Source organism: Macaca mulatta, chromosome 4, assembly GCF_049350105.2.
Source record: "Macaca mulatta isolate MMU2019108-1 chromosome 4, T2T-MMU8v2.0, whole genome shotgun sequence".
Taxonomy (NCBI): Eukaryota; Metazoa; Chordata; class Mammalia; order Primates; family Cercopithecidae; genus Macaca; species Macaca mulatta.
This window is the reverse complement of record NC_133409.1, coordinates 143618230-143639083: the sequence shown is the minus strand read 5'-3', so window position 1 is coordinate 143639083 and position 20854 is coordinate 143618230. Positions and strand designations below refer to the sequence as shown.

The 20854-nt window shown below is 38.1% G+C and overlaps 1 protein-coding gene and 1 pseudogene across 6 annotated transcripts in view; one reads left to right on the top strand and one right to left on the bottom strand.

Moving 5' to 3' along the window:
• BTBD9 (BTB domain containing 9) overlaps positions 1 to 20854 on the bottom strand; it is a 481979-nt gene that overhangs the window by 414244 nt on the left and 46881 nt on the right. For all 6 annotated transcript variants that reach the window (XM_078000050.1, XM_015136280.3, XM_028847607.2 and 3 more), the window contains 3 exons: positions 19932 to 20196; positions 6142 to 6361; positions 3526 to 3645 (listed from right to left, as the gene is read on the bottom strand). In XM_078000050.1, the coding sequence (XP_077856176.1) occupies positions 3526 to 3645; positions 6142 to 6361; positions 19932 to 20196 (605 nt within the window). The remainder of the gene's footprint in view (positions 1 to 3525; positions 3646 to 6141; positions 6362 to 19931; positions 20197 to 20854) is intronic.
• LOC106997930 (protein TFG pseudogene) lies at positions 14551 to 15870 on the top strand (annotated as a pseudogene).

Genomic DNA, 20854 nt, shown 5'->3' with positions numbered 1-20854 from the left:
TAAAGTGGAATTCCCTTAGAAAGAAAAGGCTGATAAGACATAACATGGTTCTCAAGACATATGAAAAATTGAGCATAAATTGATGAGTCACTTTTCTCCATCTCCAGTTAAAGTCTGAAGGGGGTAACTGGTCTAAGCTTTTGGCTACATACAGTAATCCCCACTTAACTCACAAACATTCCTAAAACAAGTCCAGAAAGGCAAAGCGGACCATTGCCCTGCATTCATTATCATGGTTGGAATGATCACACTGGCTCTGAAGACTGATGTTATCTACCACCAGATAACATTGACTATCTTGCTGAGGTGAATTCTGACTGAATTACATTTGACAAGACAGACGAATGGCAAATCTTATGTTATATATATTTTACCAATGAAAATATATGAAAACTCCTAGACATATACAAAGATGGGCTGGTTGTTAAGCTAAAACTGTTTAAGCCATGTTTTGGACTGTATGTATGGATTGGCAATAAAAAAAGTACCAAAAAGACTAGGCTCCAGAGGTGAGAGTGAGAGCCACTTCACAATGAGAGCTACCATGACCAACGAGGATGGCAGGGATGACTCTCTCTGAAGGTTTGAAATTAGGAAAAATAATAAAAATGACTGCCATTTATTGAGCCCCTCCTTTCTGCCAGAACTGTGCTCCGTACATGTAAATGTGCTATATCATCTAACTCTCACATCTAACCCCACGAAGAGGTGTTGGTATTCCTATCCTTTATGGATGCAGATACTAGGGCTCAGAGAGGCACAATCTTATCACAACACAAATATGAGGTGAAACAAAGATTTGAGAGGAGCTCTACCTAACTCCACAGCCCATTATTTTTCTACTACACAATTCTGATTCATATGTGGTTTAGCCTAAACTCAAGAGAGAGGATGGGGTAATCTCAGATTTCCCATTCATCAGGTATTATTTTTGTGAATGTATTAGATGTAATCTTTCATCAATACATGACACTTACATTCTTCAGGAATAACCTCCAAATTCAGTTTCCTGAAGAAAAAACAAAGTAACCTTTGCAAAGAATTCAGAACCATTTACCATTACAGAGAATTTTCCAGCATTCATATATGTATTAATGAATACATAGATTAAAAAGTCCCAAGGAATATATGTACATATTAATGTTCGATCAATCTCTCTTCATTAGATAGTCATTGCCTTGACACCATGAAACCTATGCTAATATTTATAGAGTACCTACTGCATACAAGGTCACAGTCTGAGCACTGTGCAAGAATAATAAAAGATTAGAATCCATACTCCCTGCCTCCAAGAGCTTGTAATTTTAGTATCAGAGGCAAGATAAACACGCAAAGGACACTAAAGAACAAAGCTGCCATACAAACGTGCAAATTAACGAACATAATGCAAATTGAACACTTACGTGCTGAGGAAATAAGGAATTTATTTGCCCAGTGAAGTTCTTGGAAGAAGTGTAGTTAGAACATTGTTTAGTTAGACAATAAATAATTGTGAAGAAAAGAAACACCAAGACATCCTCAGTTAATCTATAGACATACTCTTAGGTTCATTTTTAAATACTATAAAATTACGAACTAGTAAAAAAGGCAGTTTACTAAGGAAAGTAGTAATTAATATAATAAGGTGGTTTGAATTTTTAAAAAATTCTTATTAACATGGATATCAAGATTCTTTCCACTTCTTGTTATCATTATCACTAAGATCACTGTTGCTCAGTATTTTTCAACCAGAACTGGGAGCTGGCTATACCAAGACAAAAACTAGCATCATGAATATAGCCAGTCTCTAAACACATAACAGCTCTACCAACAAAGTCAAGGCCAGACAGGAAAGACAAAATAAGGAGAGTATAATCATGCTCACTAATATACAAAGGTAAAGTATATTTTCTAAAAGCCAGAGATCATGATCAAAGGCACATATTTCCATACATACAACAGGAGCTTTCAGGTGGGTAAAGCACACAGGCTGTCAGGTATTATATTCATGATGATTTGTTCTGAGAGTCATGTTCCTGTTGTTGCAAATTAAATGCAAACACATAGTCCTTCAGTCCATATCAGACGCTTTGTTATGCTGCCTGTGTTTTAATCAGATACAACAGTAATAACCAGAGTCAATGCAGACTCAATCTCCTCCTCCACATGGGGGTCCCTCTGTCACTCTGGAAGTATCCCCAGGCAGCTCTAAGATATGGAATCTTCACTCAATTTCTTGTCCCTCTTATTTTAATCCATTCAAAACTCCTCTGATAAAAGAGCAACTGCCAGACCTGAGACACTTAAGTCTGTCTTTGGGGAAATGAAATTGATTTTCTTCATTTTCACACAAGAGGATCCCTGGGTAATAACATTGTGTCTGGTCATACCAATAAAAAAAAAATGTAGGCAACGTTCTTTACTGTACCAGAGGCTGAATGGTTTTGTGAAGTTCCTATAGTGGAGGTAAAAATTCAGCCTTTTGCTCTTAGACCATAAGTTTCACAAGTATAAGAGTAACTTCTGACCAAGAGACTAAGTGCTTTGGTGCCTCCCCATCTGCTCCCAATCAGCCACAGGGGGAGATCAGATGGGTCATGGGTGAGGGGCCAGCCCCACATTCTCTGTGGTGTACACTCACTTTATTCCTTCCCTTTTCTTCCTGAGCAAACAAACTAATCATGTTCTACCTTTAATCTTTTGACTTTAAGGTAAAGAATATCTAAGGGCAATTTCCAGTGAGAAAACTACAACAGAAAAAAACAGCAGAATTCTGGGGCCCTTTAACCACCTAAACAAATTCACTAATTTGTATAGGCTTTACAAAATTTCAGAAATTTTAAATGATGGATTATACCTAAAGGGAGAATATGAAATATTAAAACTGTAGCTTTTTGATATTTTTAAAAGACAACAATATTGAGGGCTGCAATACATAACAAAAATAAAAGCGGAGGTGCTCTGGCTGAAAAGAAGCTCTGAGCCTAGAGCCCCACTAGCTAAGCCTCATTTGCCCCAAATGCAACCCCACTTGAAACACCCGTTCTGTCAAACCCCATTTGTTAACCACTAACCTACAGAAAAAACAGATAACCAGAACATGCACACTGGCATTCAAAAATCTCCTCCGGCCCTGGCCATTGCCAAGGAAGACTCCAGAAATCTCTCTCATGGCTTTCCTAAGAAGAATGCACCCCTAACAGTAATTCTGCTTTCAATGTTTCACAATGAATATGACCATTCACTGTATAGCACAGAGCTTAAAAAAATTCCACTTCTCAAATGTTCCCTGTCCCTTCTCATTCATTCATGTGTGTACTACATATATATTATACAAGACATGTTGTATAAATAGTTCCACAACACACTGTAAATATTAAGATGCGTAATTTTTCCATACTTTCCTAAGTTTTTTACTTGGGATATGTTTAGTAGTTGACATCCTGAAAAACTCTTTTTTCAAGATGAAAAAATGCAGTTCTGCTTCTCAAAGTCCAATCTCCTTATACAAAAATAAAAATCATTTATTAACCACTGAGAACTAACCTGCAGACACGGGCTGGAAAATATAATTTCTGCCAAGAACGACACAGATACTGGGAATGGTCTATCACTCTAACCCAGTCAAGTTCATCCATTGACACTTCAATGAAGTATGAATAAGACCTGTGAATCAAAAGGAAAAAGCAGAAAAAAATTACCATATTAAAATAACAATACAAAGCTGTACTTTAATAAACTGTTAAAAGATACAAAAATACAGAATTCACTAATTACATTTTCTACATAATGAAATTCAAATAACAAAACAATGTTATGACAGCATTCACCTACAATGCACTGAAATTATCTCTCAGGTTGTCTGTCTGCTTTCTCAAATCATAAGCTGCTTAAGAACAAAGGCCATCCTGTATTTATACTCATATCCCCAGGGTCCTACACAGTACTTGACACATCAGGCATGCGAGATATTTACTCCTTTTCAAACATGGTCAGGATGCCTCACCTATACCATATTAGAAGATACATGATGCTACGAGAGAGAGAAGAACAGAAAATAGAGAAGCAGGAAGTACACTTTCTCCCTCTACCTTCCCAGGCCAGGGTGTTCGGCCACCCCTCTAAGGAAGAAAGTCAACTTGGAATGGTTCCCCCACAGAGGGCAGCCTATCTCCTGCTGCCTACCAGTCTCCTACCCTCCCATACATACAAGCTACCCGCAAAAAAATAAATGACACCAGTCAAGGGATAATGCACGTTTCTTTTGGGTACAACTTAAAACTTGCCAGCTGATAATCTGGCAGTAATGAAAACAGCCTATCATCCTCCCCTAGTCAGCTACTCCGAACCATTACATGCAGGTCCCATCCTGAACAAATCTATATTCCCCTGTCATAAGCCAAATTTAAATCTGAGATGCAGTTATTACTTGTACTGTAATATCAACAGGAACAATCTTGGAAGATTTAGGTGACCATAAATGTCATCCTGCAACCCACAGTTGTGACCAGAAAAGGTCAGCTTATTTTGTGTCATCCCCTCATTTTCTTTGCTGTCCCCTCACTCCCATTCATTTTATCACTCAGTCTCAAACTGGTTATAACCTTTTATTGAACCTCTCTGGGTTATCAGTAACACAGGCTATAATTTTACAACACGTCAGAATCTTTTTGGCTTAAGATTCTGAATTTTTCACCTTTGCTTAGAATGGCAACAATTTCTGTAAGAAAAGAACTGTTATGTGGTAAAGTTAAATCCCTCGTGAATGTAATGCACATACTAACACAAAGTGGCCTATAAATATTTAACATCACAGAAACGATGACAACCACTTCGTTTCAAACATACTAAACTTTTCTTTTATTATTTTTATAATAATTTCACTATTAGTTAAATGAGTGAAATACGTAAAGCTTTTAGAACAGTGTCTACCACATAAAAGTAATGAAAGTGCTGCAAATACGTATTATTATTATTATACTGTTATTATTAATCAGAGACTCTTGGAAATGAGATATGTGGATTGGTTCCACTTTGCCAATTAAAAACATCAAATTATATCCAATAAGCTACATATTAGAAAATATATTCTTAATAAAAAACAAACAGGAAAAGATAACCTGGGGATCTCACACACCCATGCACATGGGAAATGCTGACGCTTACTTCATAAAGCTTCCCTTCACACTGGGCTTAAATGGCCTAAAAAGCCAGCGTGGTGGCAGTGGTGCTAACAGAAGAAACACACTACCTTGTAAGGTTTGCAGGACACCATCATCATTACTATTTAAGCCCTTCATACCCAGATCTAAAGAGGCATCAGTGGGGCACAGTTTCTGGGTAGGCAGGGTTTGGGTTTATGATAAACAGCAATGAAGGAAACAGTTCAGTTCTTGTCACCATACTGCTCTGGTACTTCTGCCATTATGGTTGAAGCTAGAAGCCACAGTGGGTGAAAGCATCACAGTGGCTGAAAGAAAGGCAGAATTCTGAAGCCCCCAAGAAACTGAATGGGTTCCCAAACTGGATTAAATTTTCTCACAAATTTCTTTTGTTTTGAGGATAATACTTATCTACACACTGAAAGACAATATTTCTCTTTGCCATAGGGTAAAATGCATTTAAAAGGTTATAATATCCAAAACTAATGAATCAAGTAAATAATGTTAACTCATGGTAGAATATAAAACAACTATTAAAAATACATTTTAGAGGAATATTTTTTAAAGGGTAGAATGTTCACAATGTATTAAAAGTAAAATTAGCTTTTTGTATATCTAATCCATAAAACTATGTTTGCGCAGGTTTCTGTTTTGTGTATGTGTCCATGCATAATTGAAAAAAACACTAGCTAGGTACATATGAAGATTAATAATCGGTAATGAGATTACTAGCAATTTTTATCTTCTTCTATGTGCTTTTCTATATTTTCTACGGTTTCTACAATAAACACATATTATTTTTATAAGAAGAAAAAAACAAAAAAGTGTATTTCTTTTAAAGAAATGTACCCTTTAACTCTTTCCCCAAAACCAACCTTCAAGAGATAGCAGAATGATCACAAAGAGATAAACCATCATATCTATGTAACAAAAGTAGATGACCACAAAGTTAAGTCATCTCAAATATAATGTCAGTTTCTAAGTCATGCTAATCACTTACCGACTATCTCGGTCCCATAGGAGTATCCGTACGTGATTGATAATGGACGGCTGACCTAGCTTAATCTCGATGCCAGAACGGCAGTCATCATCAATTGGGTGCCTTGAAAATCCATGATCCAAATCATAATTTTGAGTATCACCATCTAATAAGGCTGATTTCAGCTCCCCCTTTACAACTTGGGCTCCATACTTCATAGTTGCAATGTTTTCTTCTGGTACTACAGTTAAAAATAGAAAAAGCTAGGTTAATGGTCAAGTTATTCTATATTTTTTGAAAAAAAAAAATTCTAGCATTCCACTTTATTCTAGTATCTGCATTTAAGAAGAGCATAGGCAAGTTTACGGGACAGAAAATACAGAACATCTATGAGGATTAAGACACCATTCAGAGGCCAGGTGCAGTGGCTCATGCCTGTAATTCCAGCACTTCAGGAGGCCGAGGCGGATCACTTGAGCCCAGGAGTTTGAGACCAGCCTGGGCAACATGGGAAAACCCTGTCCCTATTAAAAACAAACAAACAAACAAGCAAAAAAATACTGTTCAGAGTTTAAATTTAATGTTAGTATCACAATCACAAAGTGCTTGAGACTAATGTTACTTTTCAAAAGTTAATAAAACTAGAAAAGGCATGTACTAGGACAAACAAATTGGCTCTGCTGAGTTCATTCTATTAGTAACTTAAATATCTACTAAACAAAAATAGCATGTAAGATGACCTGTACCTGCCATCTGGACTGAGGACAGTGTATAAAAGCAAAGCAAACAGGTCAGAAATCTGATAAAACAACAGAAAAAGAAAGGTTCCAATATAGCATAGCTGTTAGTCATCCATGAATATGCTGAATCAATTAATCTGGCTTATAAAACAAGATTGTTTAAAAGAAGATATCTTTTTCTGCACTTGAGAATTTTTAAAAATGAAAATTGATAGTCTGTCATCAAAATCAGTATTATGGTTACTATTAAATCCCCTCCCCTCCCCAACATTAGATTTATTAAGTATCAATTGTGCCTGGGACTCTAAAGTCCTCTATGTAAATTATGCTTCACAGATCTGGAACCTATCTTCCAGGTACTAACATTCTAAAACTGACACTTTCCATGGAAAGACAAGAGGCTGCAGAAAGATGTTAAGAACTTGAAGAGTCAGAGATTAAACAGTGGCTTCACCTTTAGCCAGGTACATCACTTTAAAGAAGTTTCCCTCTCTCAACTTCCATTTCTCAATGGCGGGGGGAGACCTCCCCCTCCCCCACCCCACATATCTATCCCCCAGGTGTTTCTGTTTAAGAATTAAATGAGATGATGTTTGTAAAGCATATTGTGAGCTCTACTCATATATATATGCTTTTCAAAACATATAGCCATTACTATTAAGAAAACATATTAAAAAGCACATAATAAGAGAACTATGTAAGTTTACAGACTGTAAAAAAATACCAAATTCTCACAGTACACACACATTTTGGCTGTGTGATTTGAATAGGGGAAAGTGTGAGCTATAATCAGGTTCTTGTTAAAAAGTAATTCATCATTGAAGATTTCTGGAAAAAAATTTTTTTTTAATTTCAAATCAAGATGAGTAAAGAGAGTGGCACCAGAAAAGAACAATAAATTGCAGCTGAAAAATGGAAGCAAAAGACTGTAGCAACCCAGCCAAAATAAACAAAACATCCTAGTTATGCTTAACTTCTTAACATCAGAAGTTTAAGTGCTATCGATTTATAACTTTCTAAATTCTATTAGCATGTGATAATCACCCATATTCTTCCTATTTAACAAATCTTCTATAATACACGATGTGCTAGACACTGTCCTAAGCACCTTGCAAATATTAATTCCTTTGATGTACTCCTCGTAATAATCCTTTGAGTACTGTACTATTATTACATCCATTTCACAGATGAGAAGTGGAGGCAGAGAAAAGTTAGACAGGCTTACTTGCCCCAGGTCACAGAGCCAGCAAGTAGCAGAGCTGAGATTAGAACCCAAGCAGTCAGCCTGCAGGGGCCCTGTGTTTTAACAGAATATTCTGCTACTTCCCTCTTGAAGGGTTTCTGATGAATGGCCATACCTTCTCCCTCTTTCTAACCCCCACTTCCCTCTAAGATTGCCTTAGACCCAGAGGAAAGAAACAAATAGTCTGATATAGGGAGGGAAAAAAAAAAAAAAAAGTTAGACTTAAAGTGAAAAAACCTAAGCTTAAGATTCAGGTTCTTATTCACTCCCCTTGAGTAAGGCCTGTCAGTCTCTCTGAATCTGCTTTCTCATCTAAAAAGAATACTTTGTCCAACCGACCTCATAGGGTTACTGAAAAAATTACAGTACGGATAAAAATTATACTACAGATAATATATGCTAAAGTAACATATAAAGCACTCATTCAGTTCCAGTCAAAAAGCATTTTTCTGAGGACTCATTCTGTACCAGGCACCATGCAAGGTTTTGGGAATAATTAGTGAACTCGACAGAGATAGGCCCTGCCCTCCTGACACCTCTGATCTAGAGAGGAAGTACTCTATAAGCAAGCAAGTAAACAAACAAAAGCTTGAAATCCATGCTTTTCAGATATCAATGATGCATAACTACTTGGTAAAAATAAACATGTTTTCCCTTCTTGCTAGGCATAAAAAGTGGAGGTGCAAAGTCTGTTGCTGCTGATCCCTGGAACCATCTCCTGCAGTCCTGACACCACAAGTCAAAACTAAGCCAAAGGCTGGGCATGGTGGCTCATACCTGTAATCCCAGCACTCTGGGAGGCCCAGGCAGGTGGATCGCCTGAGGTCAGGAGTTCAAGACCAACCTGACCAACATGGTGAAACTCCATCTCTACTAAAAATACAAAATTAGCCAGGTGTGGTGACGTGAGCCTGGAATCCCAGTTACTTGGGAGGCTGAGGTTGCAATGAGCTGAGATCGTGTCACTGCACTACAGCCTGGGCGACAGAGCCAAGACTTCATCTCAAAAATAAAAAATAAATATCATGAAAATGGCCATACTGCCCAAGATTATTTATAGATTCAATGCCATCCCCATCAAGCTACCAATGAGTTTCTTCACAGAATTGGAAAAAACTGCTTTAAAGTTCATACAGAACCAAAAAAGAGCCCGCATCTCCAAGACAATCCTAAGTCAAAAGAACAAAGCTGGAGGCATCACGCTACCTGACTTCAAACTATACTACAAGACTACAGTAACCAAAACAGCATGGTACTGGTACCAAAACAGAGATATAGACCAATGGAACAGAACAGAGTCCTCAGAAATAATACCACACATCTACAGCCATCTGATCTTTGACAAACCTGAGAGAAACAAGAAATGGGGAAAGGATTCCCTATTTAATAAATGGTGCTGGGAAAATTGGCTAGCCATAAGTAGAAAGCTGAAACTGGATCCTTTCCTTACTCCTTATACAAAAATTAATTCAAGATGGATTAGAGACTTAAATGTTAGACCTAATACCATAAAAACCCTAGAGGAAAACCTAGGTAGTACCATTCAGGACATAGGCATGGGCAAAGACTTCATGTCTAAAACACCAAAAGCAACGGCAGCAAAAGCCAAAATTGACAAATGGGATCTCATTAAACTAAAGAGCTTCTGCACAGCAAAAGAAACTACCATCAGAGTGAACAGGCAACCTACAGAATGGGAGAAAATTTTTGCAATCTACTCATCTGACAAAGGGCTAATATCCAGAACCTACAAAGAACTCAAACAAATTTACAAGAAAAAAACAAACAACCCCATCAAAAAGTGGGCAAAGGATATGAACAGACATTTCTCAAAAGAAGACATTCATACAGCCAACAGACACATGAAAAAATGCTCATCATCACTGGCCATCAGAGAAATGCAAATCAAAACCACAATGAGGTACCATCTCACACCAGTTAGAAAGGCGATCATTAAAAAGTCAGGAAACAACAGGTGCTGGAGAGGATGTGGAGAAACAGGAATACTTTTACACTGTTGGCGGGATTGTAAACTAGTTCAACCATTATGGAAAACAGTATGGCGATTCCTCAAGGATCTAGAACTAGATGTACCATATGACCCAGCCATCCCATTACTGGGTATATACCCAAAGGATTATAAATCATGCTGCTATAAAGACACATGTACATGTATGTTTATTGCGGCACTATTCACAATAGCAAAGACTTGGAATCAACCCAAATGTCCATCAGTGACAGACTGGATTAAGAAAATGTGGCACATATACACCATGGAATACTATGCAGCCATAAAAAAGGATGAGTTTGTGTCCTTTGTAGGGACATGGATGCAGCTGGAAACCATCATTCTTAGCAAACTATCACAAGAACAGAAAACCAAACACCGCATGTTCTCACTCATAGGTGGGAACTGAACAATGAGATCACTTGGACTTGGGAAAGGGAACATCACACACCGGGGCCTATCATGGGGAGGGGGAGGGTGGAGGGATTGCATTGGGAGTTATACCTGATGTAAATGACGAGTTGATGGGTGCTGACGAGTTGATGGGTGCAGCACAGCAACATGGCACAAGTATACATATGTAACAAACCTGCACATTATGCACACGTACCCTAGAACTTAAAGTATAATAATAATAAAAAATAAATGAATAAAATAAAATTAAAAAAATAAAAAATAAAAAATAAAAAAACGAGGCCAAAGATGCGAACATCAACCTCTCAGATTTAGAAACTAATGCCACCTAATGCCACCTTTGGATTTTCTCTAAACGTAAGTTTCTTCAACATTAAAACTTATCAAGCTAGGGGTAACATACTAGGCACAAAAGTTTCAAGTGATTGTGACTAAAGTCTAAAATGGAAATGAAATTTCTACCACAAGTCTAAGTCTTCTTTTGAAGTTTATTTCAAGGGTACTTGAAAACTTTCCTAACCATTCTTGATACAGACAGATTCATTCCCTGAGAGTCTTTTTTACTTCAAAACAGAGAACATCTATACAAGTGGAAATTCTCTCATGGTAACTATAATATGAGTATCTCATTGGATAAAAATATAACTCCAAGAATTTTTCTGCAAAATCCATAATTAAGTGATGAATATAATAGGAAGAATGATCATGAGAAAATTTAAATCATAATAAAATAAATCAAACTATAAATATTCTTAGCGGCTATATCTGTCTATCAGTAGAGAAAAAGAAGTTCTTAAAAAAATACAAAGTGCTGGCTGGGCGCAGTGGCTCACACCTGTAATCCCAGCACTTTGGGAGGCCGAGGCAGGTGGATTACTTGAGTACAGGAGTTTGAGACCATCCTGGCCAACATGGTAAAACCCCATCTCTACTAAAAATACAAAAAATTAACTGAGCGTGATGGTGGTACATGCCTATAATCCCAGCTACTGGGTAGCTGAGACAGGGGAATCACTTGAACCTGGGAGGTGGAGGTTGCAGTGAGCCAAGATCATGCCACTGCACTCCAGCCTGGATGACAGAACAAAACTCTATGTCTTGAAAAAACAAGGTGATAGAGATTAAACAAGATAGTAGATAATCATAATTTTTTACACAAAATTTTTAATGCATTTTACAAGCATTAAGAAAAATATTAAGCTTTGAAGTTCTACAGCTAGGTAGAAATTGCTAATTATTAGAAAGAAAAGTTAAGGAGAAATGAAGCAGAACGTACCCCTAGCTACACAGTGCCAAAATCTGCAAGGAGTGCTGGTTTAATTACCTCGTGCTTTTCTTTCACTGCTTTATGTTCTTCATTATCTTTTATCGAACTCCCTATTACATGTAGGTTGACATGGTCATTTGCCCCAGTGGATTATTTGGATCCAGACTTAGTTCTCTGCCCAAAGCAATCTACTTACCCAATTCTGTCACCTAAATCATTTTTTACTCCCCATCCCAACTTCCCTAGAAAATGTATGGATACTCCCTTCCTGTGAATAATCCCCAAGAACTGCAGCATTACAAGTGACTTACTTTACCATTCCTGTGTTACCTTAACCCCACCCCCACCCCACCCCCGCTTTCCCACTCTCTGCAGGCCTCCTTCCCACATTTGACAGTACTGGTACTCAAACACACCACAAAATGGAAACAAAAAAGAACCCAAGCAGAAGAATCTATGAAGGAGTATTTGCCTGGTGAGTCACAAGACCAGCACTTTGGTTCCAGTTCTGGCACTGAATTCACTTGGTAATTTAGGCAAGTTACATAGATCACAGAGCTGAAAGGGACCTTCATCCTATTAAATAAAAAAAAAATCCTATGGTATTCCTATGTGCTGCTCACCGTACTAGACTCAGCTCTCCGGAGCTCACCACTCAGGAGACAAGAGCACATACACCAATACTACACACTCCCATGGAGGAATACTCATTAGAGATGACTTATATACCCCCTATTTACAGATGAGATTTTCTCTATCACAATAAACTATAGTTGGGAAGATACAAATAGCATCTTCTATCTTTGAAGATACAAAGTCAAAGAGTTTTATTTATTTTATTTGTATTTTTTTAGAGACAGGGTCATGCTCTGTCACATAGGCTGGAGTGTGGTGGCACAATTATAGCTCATTGCAGCCTCAAACTACTGGGCTCAAGCCATTCTCCTGTCTCAGCTTCCCAAGCAGCTGAGACTACAGGCACACACCATCACACCCAGCTAATTTAAAAAAACCTTTTTTAGAGACTGCATCTCACTATATTGCCCAGGCTGATCTTGAACCCCTTGCCTCAAGTGGTCCTCCTGCCTTAGCCTCCCAAAGTGCTGGCATGACAAGTGTGAGCCACTGCGCCCAGCTCCAAGAGCTTTGAAAGTATTAAAGGTTCACTGTTACTATTAGTGTCTTTATGTGATAGATGAGACAAATTTAAATTCTAGTTTAGAAGCCAGGGATGGATTCATTCAGCCACTCATTTATCACTTAAAAAAACAAAAGTCTAGATTCAGGCACTGTCCTAGGTAGGTGCTTGAAAAACAAAGGCAAAGCAACATAATTACATTACTCAAAAAGCTCAACCTAGTATAAGAATCTAAGCAAACAAACCAAGAAATATCATATCACAGTTGCAAGCTCCCTCAGTCTGAGGAAACTACAGGGATAGGTACAGGGCAAACAGGACAGACTACACACCTACACACACACACACACACACACACACACACACACACGCACATTTATGTATTAACCAATAATGTAACTTAGCAGTCCTACAAACAGATTGACTTTTTATTCAATAAAGATATCTTGAGGATAGAATTTGTGATATGCTCCCTACTATAAACATGCAAAAACAAGAAATAACTCTCTTTCCCCAAATCTAAAACCTGAGATATACAAAAGGAAATATAACTCAGCCTTAATAAAAAAAAAAAAAAAAAAAAAAAAAAAAAAAAGCACCAACTTTTAGGATAGATAGAAATATCTCCACAGCTAAGACAAAGCTAAATGTTTGGCAGAGGTACAGGTAGTTCAAATATCCTAAAACAAAAATTTCATTAAAAAGTTAATTCTCTTTCCCCGGCTGTATAGAAAAATGTTCATTATTATATATGCATAAAGCTAGTCTAAACTACTGTCCAGAAAGACCATCACAGATAAGTTTAAAAGACTGTTTGGATCTTCTTTTTTTTTTAAAGGGGGAAAAAAATCCCTGTAATTTGGTAAAAGCCTTAGTACATGCAGCTCTAAGAATTAAACCTTACAGTAACCAATGATAATAAATTCAAAGAAAAAGTATTAATCTCTATATCCCAGTCCCAAGATAAAACCTCTCTACACTTCATGAAAAGTCCCCAAAGACACAGAATCTACATCCAGGGAAGAACAACAATAGCAAAACCAAATTCTGTCAATAACTTCAAAATAAACAGACCTATCTTTTCAAGTCATCAGCCCAGGAACACTTCTGAAATAATCCTTTTTTTCCCTTAACAGTGAAGAAATTTGATAAAAGAAAACAATGACATAAATGTTAAGGTAACATTTACTGGCCGGGCGTGGTGGCTCACACCTGTAATCCCAGCACTTTGGGAGGCCGAGGCAGGTGGATCACCTGAGGTCAGGAGTTCAAGACCAGCCTGGCCAACCCGGTGAAACCCCATCTCTACTAAAAATACAAAAATTTGCCAGGCATGGTGGTGGGTGCCTGTAATTCCAGCTACTTGGGAGGCTGAGGCAGGAGAATCACTTGAACCTGGGAGGTGGAGGTTGCCGTGAGCCAAGGTCGCGCCATTGCACTCCAGCCTGGGTGACAGAGTGAGACTCCATCTCAAAAAAAATAAACAAATAAAATAATGTTTACTTAGAAAATAACTTATTTTTGGTGATTGGGCAGGCCCATATGAGCCTACAAGTGAGGTGCAGTGGCCATGGAGGGCAACCGAGGGGTCAGTGACCACGACTCCCCTCAACACCCCAGTCTGGCGGCCTGGCGTCGGCCCAGTCGGTGGAGACCTATGGAGAGGCAGCGGCGGTGGCCTCCACAAGCCCTCTTTTTCTAGGGTTGTGTATATAGAACATCCTGGAGTCCACCATGAATGGACAGTTGAACCTAAGTGGGAAGCTAATCATGAAAGCTCAACTTGGGGAGGATATTCCACAAATTCCTATCCATAATGAAGATATTAATATTACTTACGATGAATTAGTGCTAATGATGCAACGAGTTTTCAGGGGAAAGTTTCTGAGCAATGTCGAAGTAACAATAAAGTACAATGATAAAGATGATGATCTTATAACAATTTTTGATAGTTCTGACCTTTCCTCTGCAATTCAGTGTAGTAGGACACTGAAACTGACATTATTTGTTAATGGTCAACCAAGACCCCCTTGAATCAAGTCAGGTAAAATATCTCTGTCGAGAACTGACAGAACTTTGAAATAAAGTGAATCATTTATTGGATAGCTTGGAATCACCTGGAGAACCAGGACCTTCCACCAGTATTCCTGAAAATGATACTGTGGATGGTAGGGAAGAAAAGCCTGCTTCTTTGGATTCTTCTGGAAAACAGTATATTCAGGTTATGGCAGCAAGTATGTCCGTTTTTGACCCTTTAAAAAAACCAAGATGAAATAAAAAATAATGTTACGTCGGCGTCTGGCTTAACAGATGATCAGGTTTCAGGGCAACCCAGTGCTCTTGTAGAAGACTGTTCAGAACACCTGACAGCATTGCCGCCGCCTCCTCAGCAGCAGCTCACCCACCAGGAGTTCAGCCACAGCAACCACCATATGCAGAAGCTAAAATACAAGCAGGTCAGATTGAAAGTCAGCTGTACCAACAGTACCAGCAACAGGCTGGCTATGGTCACAGCGGCTACAGGCTCCACCTCAGCAGCCTCAACAGTATGGGATTCAGTATTCAACAAGCCAGAGTCAGCAGAATGGACCCTAAACAACCTCAGCAGTTCCAAGGATATGGCCAACAACCAACCACCTAGGCACCAGCTCCTGCCTTTCTGGTCAGCCTCAACAACTGCCTGCTCAGCCGCCACACAGTACCAGGCAAGCAATTATCCTGCACAAACTTCCCAAACTTCTCAGCCTACTAATTACACTGTAGCCCCCGTCTCTCAACCTAGAATGGCTCCAAGCCAACCTGGGGCCTGGGCCTATCAACCAAGACCAGGTTTTACTTCACTTCCTGTAAGTAGCATGACCCTTCCTCCAAGTGGGCCTAATCCTTATATGTCCTCCCTTTGGTCTGGGCTATACCCAACCTGGACCTGCTTATCAATAAGGAGGCTCATCTACACCAATGAATGTAGCTGCTGGCTACCGGCCTCCCAAAAGACTCCAAAATACTGTTTTAATCTGTAATGAAGTTCAGAAATTTTCAAAGCAGAGCATTTTTTATGATATCTTTGTTGCTGTTAATTGAAAGTATAATTTGCTGGAACACAAAGACCAAAATCAAAGTTCTTCCTCCTTGCTTAAAAATATAGCAACTTCTTAGTTATTTTGGAACACTACTCTTACATGTGTGTAAAGTGATTGACTTTCTAGCTTCCCTTGTACAGAGGATATTAAAATGCTAGTGTCAGGTTTAGTCATCTTACTTGGCTTTCTGCTATTAACATGATGTACTAAAGTAGAGACCTTTGAGAATACGACTAGATGTTATGTATAAAATGTAAGACTGATAGATTAATATAGATGATTGAATAAAAAAAAACAGGGAAGTATAAGGCTTCCTTGTATTTATATTACTGCTTTTATTATTCATATTATTCCTGGCTTTAAAAGTCAGGAAAAGCAGACTGTTACTTAATCATTACTCAAGTTTAGAAGTTAAAGGATTCCCAAACATTTACATAATCTCTTCCTTGAGCTCCCCATCATTCACTCCAAAGCGAAGAATTTAACATTGATAAACAACAATCTGTATATTTATCATTTCAGAACTGAGTGACTCAACTGGCTAAGTTCTCCATTTTGCAACTAATCTCATGAGTTTCTTGTAACCCAGGTACTACCCTTATACTGACCAGTTGATCAATTCCAAGCTACCAGTAACCATGTGAAATGTCCAAAAGAAATCCTCACTCCTGCAAACACGTCCCAAGATTATCCCTATAATGAATCCAGTTCTAGGGCCTTTTCAGCACTTTAAATCAAATGTAGGGCAAGAGAAGGAAAGGAGCTTATATAAGACAGGATCCAACATGAGAATTTGAAAAGCCTAACACTAATTACTCATCTTATTACCTCTTCACTTGCCATCCTCCCACACTTTATCCAAGGCTGACACTTAACTAATACCATTCTCTAGCACCTCTGATTTCTTCCTGGACCTCTCCTAACCCAATCTCTCTAGCTACCATACTATGTTTTTACTACCTTTCAATCCAATTCACAAATCAGAGAGGCAATATGTTATCTCTGTTATCTTTTCAAACATCCATGGCCTAATTCCCTGGCAGCCAATCTTCCGTCCAGGTTACTTACCAACTAATCACAATTTATATCCAAAAGTTATCTCTCAATTTTCTTGACCTCCCCATCATGAGCTACCACTGACCATTGAATCCATATGAAAGCTCTCTCCTCTGGCTGTCCTCTGTAACTCTCTTCTATCCCAAATGTCTTCCTCTTTCCTTCTCTACCTTAAGTTCCCTGACTATAGGTTTTCTCCAAGTTTCAGACTTTGATTTTTACTTCTTTCAGACTTTGATTTTTACTTCTTTCTCTATACTCTAGCAGCTCAGGTTTCAACTCTTTTATCACCAGCTTTGACTGGTTCCTAAACAGTAATGTGTTCCCACTTCCTATTAGACATTTCTCCCTGCATTCATTCACTAAGCATTCACCAAGTATCCATCATATGCTATTTAGTGTGTTAAATGTTGAGGATATAGAGATCAATAAGGCCTACAAAGATCATCTCTGCCTTCAAGGAACAAAGACAAGTAAACAAAAATGTCTAAAACAATGTGATCACGGTGGTAATTCTCACACAGATGTACAGAGGAAAAAAAACATCAAAATGATATATGGTAACAATGCTTTCCTATATTGATCTTACACACATTATTTGCACACATTATTTCAATTAAGTCTCATAACAATGCTAGGAGATGTAAAAGGTAAGATTCCTTAATAATTTAATACCAGATCGCACAACTAGTAAGTAACTAATTCAGGATTTGAGGTCAAATTTGTCTGGGCCAAAACCTACGTTTCTTCTTCTATGCCCAGTGAAAAGAAATCTAGACCTGATAGTCAGGAGAGAATTCTGTTAACATCTATTTAAGATCAATCAGTATTTCAAGAGAGTGTTTAAAGGCACAGTCAAGAAGATATCACTCAGGGAAATGACTAGCTTGGGACAGAACTTACAACCTGCATGTCCCCAAAACCCTCAAACTCAATCTAAAAACAAGCTCACCATCTTCTTCAAAGAAGTACTGTACTGTATTTCATTACAGACACACCTGGTGTTCTAATTTTTTAATTTCAGAAATTGCGATGCAGACATCATAGTGTGTCACAGTTAATTGGCAGTATTGTTTCTTTTCTTAGTGGAACATAAAATAATGGTGCCTCAGAATTTCTGGCTTCTTAGATTTGATAACAAATGGTAACTTTTTCCTAAACTTAATCCCCAAATTTAAATTCTTTGAATCACCAAGATCTATTTTTTCCCATAGTATCTGTTCTAATCATTCATTATTTTCCATTTTCCCTGCCACCAATCTGGTTTCAGGTAGTATCAATTGTGCATAGATTAAATACTCTCCTCACTGGTCTCCCTGAATCAGTTTTCCCTTATTCTAAATACTCAAATACAGCACTATGGATCAGTCTTTTAAAACCACCACTGTATGCATGCCATTCTCCCTCTCTCAAATTGGTTCTGCACTGCATATAAGGGAGATTCCAATCTAGTTTCAAAGACTTCCATAAACTGGCCTAAGCTGACCTTCACATAGTTTCTTTGCTACTAATCAATAATAGCCTTCTACTCTAATCAAGCTCTTCTATTTATGGTCTCTTCAAATGCTCAAACCTCTGTCTATTAACGTCATGATTCTACCCATCTGAAATTTACCCAACTCTTATACTATTCAAATCAAATGTCAAGGCTCAACTCAAGCTTCATAACCTCCATGAAATATCCCTCAATCATTCCAAGCCACTTCTTTCTTCTGAAGTTCTATAACATGTGCTCCCTTGAATATTGTTGTATTTAACTTTTCATGGGAGTTTATGTCTTATTTCCACAATGAAATTAAAAGGATCAAAGGCAGAGACTATGTTTAACAATTATGCAGCATAGTTTAGTGGTTAATTACACAACTTCTGGGGCCAAACTACATAGGTTTGACTCTCAGCTCTGCCATCTTTCTGTGTGACCTTGGGCAAGTTACTTAACTTCTCTGTTTCAGTTTCCTCATTTTGTAAAATGGAGTCAATAACAGTATAAACCTCAAAGAGTTGTGAGAATTAAATGGTCGTGTAGGACCTGTTCTTGATACATACTATGCACTCTGTAAGTGTTAATTGCTATAAATTCATTAATGGTGATAAGTATCATAAGTGTTAGCTACACTATGTATGTATGTTACATAAGTGTTAGCTATTATTATTGTTACTTAGAATCTCCATGTTCAGCCCGGTGTGGTGGCTCACGCCTGTAATCCCAACACTTTCTGAGGCCGAGGCAGCTGAATCACCTGTGGTCAGGAGTTTGAGACCAGCCTGGCCAACATGGTGAAACCCTGTCTCTACTAAAAATAAAAATTAGCCAAGTGTGGTGGTGGGTGCCTATAATCCCAGCTACTCGGGAGGCTGAGGCAGCAAAATCACTTGAACCTGGGAGGCGGAGGTTGCAGTAAGTCAAGATTGCACCTTCCACTCCAGCCTGGGCAACAAGAGTGAGTGAAACTCCATCTCAAAAAAAAAAAAAAAAAAAAGAATCTCCATGTTCTTGATACCCAAAATAGTAAGTATATAGCATTTACTCCGTATTTATTTGATGGAGGAAGAAAGAAAAAGTCTTAACATGAGAAGCAGCTTTTTAGGAAAGTGTCCATTTCTGACATTCTGGGGAGCAGGTGAGAAATCTGTCCAGGAATGGCAAAAAATACCTATTTTGGGGCCTACAAAGGCTAATCAATCTCAGGAGGAATTAACAGGAAAATGACAGAGAAAGACATTCCATAGGAAGCAAAGCTAGCTGTTCATAAACGTACATTTCATGTACACTCGCATTATACAGTTCTGTAGTAGTTTTGCAGTTTTAACGGCATCAGAGGCACACCAACCTTTTTGGTGAGTTTAGGATAGATAGGTACTTACTGAGCATGCCTCTATAATTGAGGTCCATATCCCGGCTCTCAGATCGCACTTTAATGGCATCCAGGATGGCATCAGGAGACAACAGTCCCGAAGGCCTCACAACATTCAGAAGCTCTGTGAGGCTCATGAGAGGTAAACGTACAGCCTGCATGATTTCAGCATGATTCTCCTTTGAATTGTGCTTACACCAGTTTAATAAGGCTAGGAAAATATCTTTTTCGGGAGCTGCAAATGAATCTCTTAACACGATGTTTAAAAGTGCTGTCTGAAAAGGATAAAAAGGTAAAATTCCAGTTATATGACGTTCAACCATTGCATGATCAATCAGTAAAAGCTTACAGAACAAGCATAACTTAGGCAATTAACTCTTTTTGACCCTCTCCTTCCCTTATGCTTTGTGCCACACAGCCTCCAGCTCATTATGGCTATGTAAACAACCAGGATGGTAGCACCTTTCTTTTATGCTCAGGTATCTTGTACCACTACATCAAACATTTAATCTTTCCAAACACATCTGCATTCATCTTTTTTAAAACAGCAAAAAGAAAAACGCCAAAGTGAAAAGCTGTCAATACATACAGATTCTTCAAGGGAGTGTACATTGTTAAGTTAGAAAGACATATTTGGCATTTAAAATTCAAAGTATTTTGTTGCACAGTATTACTTCACCACCATATTTTTGGCTCTCAGATCTCCAAACTGACCTCCAGCAACAATAGTGCAACCCTCAAAGATCACTGTCTTTAAAAATTCAGTATAAAAATATGAAATAGGATAACACAGATCTTAATTTACCCTCAAATCAAGATATGTAGCTTTTCAATAGGTTTTCTCATTAGAAATATCCAGGTTCTAGAAGGAACAAAACAAGGGAAATGTAGAGACAATCGGCATCCAGAGTTCAAAGGAAGATTTGAGCAAAA